The sequence below is a fragment of the Dipodomys spectabilis genome, unplaced genomic scaffold (genome assembly GCF_019054845.1).
Source record: "Dipodomys spectabilis isolate Male_0828 unplaced genomic scaffold, ASM1905484v1 ptg000050l, whole genome shotgun sequence".
Classification (NCBI taxonomy): domain Eukaryota; kingdom Metazoa; phylum Chordata; class Mammalia; order Rodentia; family Heteromyidae; genus Dipodomys; species Dipodomys spectabilis.
The window spans coordinates 8,387,212-8,392,809 of record NW_024870727.1 but is presented as its reverse complement, the minus strand read 5'-3'; the positions used below and the strand labels follow the sequence as shown (position 1 = coordinate 8,392,809).

At 43.9% G+C, this 5,598-nt stretch overlaps 1 protein-coding gene across 2 annotated transcripts; it reads right to left on the bottom strand.

The window, feature by feature from the left end:
- Positions 1–1,492: 1,492 nt before the first annotated feature.
- On the bottom strand, positions 1,493–4,370 carry Rpl22l1 (ribosomal protein L22 like 1). Of its 2 annotated transcripts, none has more exons than XM_042678854.1 (4): positions 4,274–4,370; positions 2,945–3,037; positions 2,668–2,789; positions 1,493–1,730 (listed from the first exon to the last, which is right to left on the bottom strand). In XM_042678854.1, the coding sequence occupies exons 1-4, from the start codon at positions 4,280–4,282 to the stop codon at positions 1,586–1,588; spliced, it is 369 nt and encodes a 122-aa protein (XP_042534788.1). In that variant the 5' UTR covers positions 4,283–4,370; the 3' UTR covers positions 1,493–1,585. The 2 variants fall into 2 exon arrangements, with proteins under 2 accessions (XP_042534788.1, XP_042534789.1); XM_042678855.1 differs by having other exon boundaries at positions 2,945–3,034; positions 4,274–4,349.
- Positions 4,371–5,598: the final 1,228 nt, after the last annotated feature.

Here is a 5,598-nt window from a genome sequence, read left to right as displayed (position 1 = left end):
TCTCCCTCTGTATTACCTACATAAGCCAATAAAAATGTTTATCTAGAATTAGTTATACTTCAATGTCTTGTTTTTTGTTGGCAAAATAAAGCTTTTTGGGGGGTTTCTTAAATTGCAAATAAGGGTAACATGCATTTAGAAGTGTCCTAACTGAAAAAACAGCTCCTCTTATAGTAAGAGTTTAACTTGAGGTCCTTTTGAACAGAATTATAGAAAACAGAATTTTATTAAGCATGCTTATATCCATAGGGTATGTGAAATATGAAGCCTGTTGCATAGCCAAATGAGAAATGAAGATATTCTAAATGTTTTAAATAATTTAGGCTGGGAACGTGGCTTACTGGTAGAGAAGCCCTGAGTTTGATTCCTCAGTACCACATACACAGAAAATGCCAGAAGTGACGCTGTGGCTCAAGTGGTAGAGTGCTAGCCTTGAGCAAAAGCTCAGGAACATTTTCCAGGCCCGAGTTTAAGCCCCAGGACTGGCTAAATAAATAAAAATAAAAAAACCCCTCTAAAACAATTTGTGCTGTGCATTATGGTAAGTTTTCTGCCATCTATAAAACAGCTGTTTTATAATTTACAAAATTCTCCAGAAACAAACATGTATCTCCACCTAGTGGGAAGAAGATACAATTGCAGTCCCTCACAACTGAGTGGTACTAAAATATGTGGCCTTACACATACACACTAATATTTAGACATGTCTTTGAGCGTCAGTAACAATCCAAAAGCACATAGATATGGTTCTTCCAAGAACTGCTTTTTACTTTGGATTGCTCTTTTTTACAAAAAATTTATTTTTATTGTGTCTAAGCATCAACATTCTAAGCTCATTTCCACCCCCCTTCCCTTTTTTCCCCCAGTCATGGGGCTTACTTGACTTGGGTGCTGTCCCTGAGCTTTAAGGCTGGCACTCTTATTACTTTGAGCCACAGCACCACTTCTAGTTTTTTAGTGGTTAACTGGAGACAAGAATTTCATGGATTTTCTAGCCCTGGCTGGGTTAGAACAGTGATCCTCAGACCTGTCTCCTGAGTGGCTTCCATTGCAGGCATGAGCCACCAGCACCTTGCTCCCATGCCTTCTATTTACTTACAAATTATCATTAGTTTTGAGTCTGAGTGTGTGACCCTGGCTGGTTTCTACCTCTCCATTCTCTTGCCTGAGACTCCTCAGCATTGGAATTATAGGCCTATACAACCAACCCTCCCCACCAACAGTCACAACCTCTGAAGCATTAAGGTGTCTGTGAGCTAGAAATTAAACAGCTTCCAGTTTACCCAGAACCTTTATGCTAATCTAGAAGTACCTCAACCCCAGCACCCCCATGGAACCCAGGACATTATTCACAAATTGTGACAGTCTTCATCCCAATATCTAGAGTCTCTGGAACACTTTAAATTAACAAAACTTAGAATTCCTGGAAAAATTCTATCAGCTGTTATTTTGATCACTGTTTACAGAAAAGCAAACCCATATAAACAGCATCTTAAACACAATAATTTTTATTCATTGTATGTCTAGACATTTCTTCTTTACATTATCATTTACTAAAAAAGCAATGCCAGACACAGGAAGCCAACTAGTCCTCAGATTCTGAGCCATCCTCATCTTGGCTTATCTGGAAGTAGCGAAGTTCATAAGTCTCCTTGTCAGATGCAACCACTCGAAGCCAATCACGAAGATTATTCTTCTTCAGATACTTCTTAGTAAGGTACTTCAAATACCTTAAAAACAAAGACCATGAATTTCATTAAGCAATACAATCCCTATTGTGTTTGGAAGATCCACTGTTGCACTAATCTTTTGAAACCCTCAATTCACCCCTAAACCTTTTCTTTTTCAGTTGGTCCTGGGTGCTGTCTGAGCTTTTGTGTTCAAGGCTAGCATTCTACCACTTAAGCCACAGCTCTGCTTTAGGCTTTCCTGGTGGTTAATTGGAGACAAGAGTCTTATGGAATTTTTTTGCCCTGGTTAGCTCTGAACTGAGATCCTCACATAGCAGCCTCCTGAGTAGCTACGATTAAGAGCTACTGGCGCTGTTTTCTTTTTATTAAACACTGTACAAGACTGCTCAACACTGAGAGCTGTTCCCAGACTCAGTTACAATTTGTACCTTATGTAGCTCCCTAGACAATTTGAAAGGTAGGCTGGAGACAGAAGTGTGGCTTGCTCTGCATTCTTACTGCCCACTGAACTATTTAATATGCAACCTCACCCTTCAAGTTAATATTCCCTTCACTACCAGTCTCCCTAATCCCAACCACACCTTACATATGCTTGAGACAACCTGGTTCAGGGCTAATGCGAATAGTATTTCTCTTGATCTTCCCTCTTATGGCCCTCTCTGTGGGAATAGTTAATCCCAATTTGCTAGGTTCACTCTTCGAATTTCATTTGAAAGCTTGCAGACCACCCAATCAAGACCCTCCTTGCAGAAGTGGGCAGCATCCCCCCCATTGTTGGGCTACTTAGCTCTACTACAGAGATTTCACATAGAACCACTATTCACTGAGCAAGTGAAAACTGACAGCAAGACGATGAGAAATTTTGCCTTTGGTTGGCTGCCAAACCTTCAAAACTATGCCAAGTGAGAACATTTCTCAACAACACTTAAAATTACTATTCTACGATTCTTCCATTAAAATCTGTATAAGTACCAACCTTTTGGAGAACTGTTTCTCAGAAACAACAGTGATTTTGTTTTTGAAGCGTTCAATGTGAACAACATTCCCGAGATTTCCGGTTTTCCCATTGACTTTAACCTTCTCTCGAAGAAATTGTTCCTATTTTAAAACAGAAAAGATGCAAAACTAGGGAAGAAAACCCTAGATATTCACTAGGGAAGGTACCCTAGGAAAATGACTTTGATTAATATTGATTATAAACTTGAATGATCAAGAACTACACAATGACATAAGATAGTAAAAATGATACCTACAAAATTTCCAGAGTCAAAAATTCCATCTTCTACTGGATGGGTAAGGTCCAAATTAAACCTCCAGGTTGACCTCTTAGGCTTCTTGTCTTTCTGCTACACAAATTAAGTATGAATTATGACAGAGCAAGACATTTAGTTTATATACAAAACTTGTTAATTGAACTCAGGGCCTGGACACTGTCCCAGAGGTTTCTTGCTCAAGGCTAGCGCTCTACCACTTTAACCACAGCTCCACGGTTAGCTTTGTCTGGTAGTTAATTGGAGGTTAAGAGTCTCATGGACTTTCTTGCTTCAGGTTTGAACGGCCATCCTAGCTGCTCAGTCCCCTGAGTAGCAGGCAAGAGCCATTGCTCTGACATTTTAAAGCCATTCTCAGACTTCAGATAGGGAACAGGTGCATAGTACCTCCTTCTAACCCAAATTGTTAGCTGCCGGCATCAGGCTTCCACCAACTATGTCTATGGGATTCAATACTCAGTTACAGGTAAAAGGTGGCTTTTGGTCACCAAGATCATCAACATATGTCCAATGAAACGAAACAAATCAATTTTTAATCTCCAATGAGGCCCCACCATTCTTCGGTCTGCTTTCATGTGCCATCCTGCGCGGCCTCCACCGTCTCCAATCTCAAAACTCGGCAGAGACTAGCGAGATGCTGGACTCTGAATTCAGTTCAACTGGTTAACTCTTCGGGATTTAACGCCCGAATGGACATTACTCAGCTCTGTGTACAACCTATTTTTAACAAGCTGCTAACACAATCTTAAGTCTTCAAGGTCTCTTTGGAGCATTTTGTCTCTTAAACACCTGAGTGATACTGGAGACGGATTGCAGCGTTTCCAGCGAGCAGGTGGTGCGCTTTCTGGGTAGGTGCTCTACCACGTGAGCCACGCCCCTAGCCTGACTGTACGCGTCAGGTTCGGCGAACTCTCCTACACGATCCTGCTCGGGCTGGCCTCAAAGCTCCATCTCTCGGATCTCAGCCTCCCGAGTGGCTAGGGTGACAGGCGTGAGCCACCGGCGCGGGGCCAAGTGACTTTTGCGCTTTAGAACGCTTCTTCCTCAACTTACACGTTTCGGGAAACTTTCTTAACCCAGGTCCCGCGAGGGCGCGGGGCCCCCCCGCCGCGGCCTCGCGCTGACCGGGCCGCAGGCCTGGGACAGCCTGGGCGATGGAAAACCAGCCTGGGCGCGTAGCGCCTCCGCAGCGTTCCCGACCCGGGCACTACTTTCCCCGCCCTCGAGTCGGCCCTGTTCGCCAGAGGCCTAGGGAGTCCCACCGCGCGCCCGCACGCTTAGAACCGTCCTGCCAGGCGCTCGCACACTCACCGGGGCCATCTTGCCGGCAGGCCGTGGGATCCGAGAGGGCTCGACGCACGCGCAGCACGCTTTTATACCGCAGGGTGCCGTCACGCGCCGATGGCGTAAGCCCTGACGTCCTAAGGAGGAGCGCACGGGTGGGGTGGGGTGTGTCTGTTGTGCTGTAACCTAGGACGCTGGGGCGTGGCCCGGGCAGCGTTTCTATGCGCGCCCTCTAGCGGCTGTGGCTATCATAGTTGGCTCTCTGCTGCCATGGACCACATTGGTGGCTACTGGGGATGCAGATACAGAATGGAAGAGGATTCTTGTCCATACGGATCTTCCTTTCAATCAGGCAAGGCAGTATGTGAGCTTTGGGATCTCTTTTTCTTCTTTCTGTGCCGGTCTTGGGACTTGAACTCAAGGCATTGTTCCTGAGCGTTTACACTCAAGGTGAGAGCTCTACCACCTGAGCTACAGCTCCATGTCCAGCTTTTTGTTGGCTAATTGGAGATAAGAGTCTCACTGACTTTTTTTGCCCAGACTGGCTTCGAGCCGCAATCCTCAGATCTCAGCCTCCTGAGTAATTACAGGCGTGAGCTCATAGTGAGCCCAACTTTGGGATCTTTTATATTGTAATTGCAATGACGTTTTATTTCTGTATCTATTTTGCCTGTGAGTCATTTTCTAAACAATTGTATAGGAAATTCAGTACATCAGAGCACCAAAATAAGATTCCAGGCTGGGGACTTAAGAAAAATACTCCTGGTGCAAACCTTTTGTTGACAAGTTGGGTATAACTGATTCTATTCGATTATGGCTTTTATTGCTAACCCCAGATCTATTGCTGACTGACGGTTAAAATTTAGTGTATGTTTGCTGTGACCTGACTGATAACATGCAAGATACATGAGGGTAGTGGCATCTTGATAACAGAAATAAACAAAAAGCTTTTGCGGTTAGGATTATAAATTGATGTCAGCTTAGTAAGGTCTCACAATAAGGTCTCACAGTATTTAGCAACAATAAGGTTCTGTGGAGATAAAACTATAGTATATAGCGGTAATGAGTAGAATGGACTTTGTTGTCAGTTTGGAAGAGGCTCCATAGAAGGTGACAAGTAGGTATGTCTTCTATTCCCAGCGATTATTTACAAAACTAAGCTTTAATAGTAGCATGTGATGTGTATAGTCTGCCTACACATGCTTGATACCTAGAAGATGTCCATCTTAATAAAAACTGTTGTTTGCCTCTCTCTCTTGCTAGTCCTGGGGCTTGAACTCAGGGCCTGGGCTCTGTCCCTGAGCTTCTTTTGCTCAAGGCCAGAACTCTACCACTTGAGCCACAGCATCATT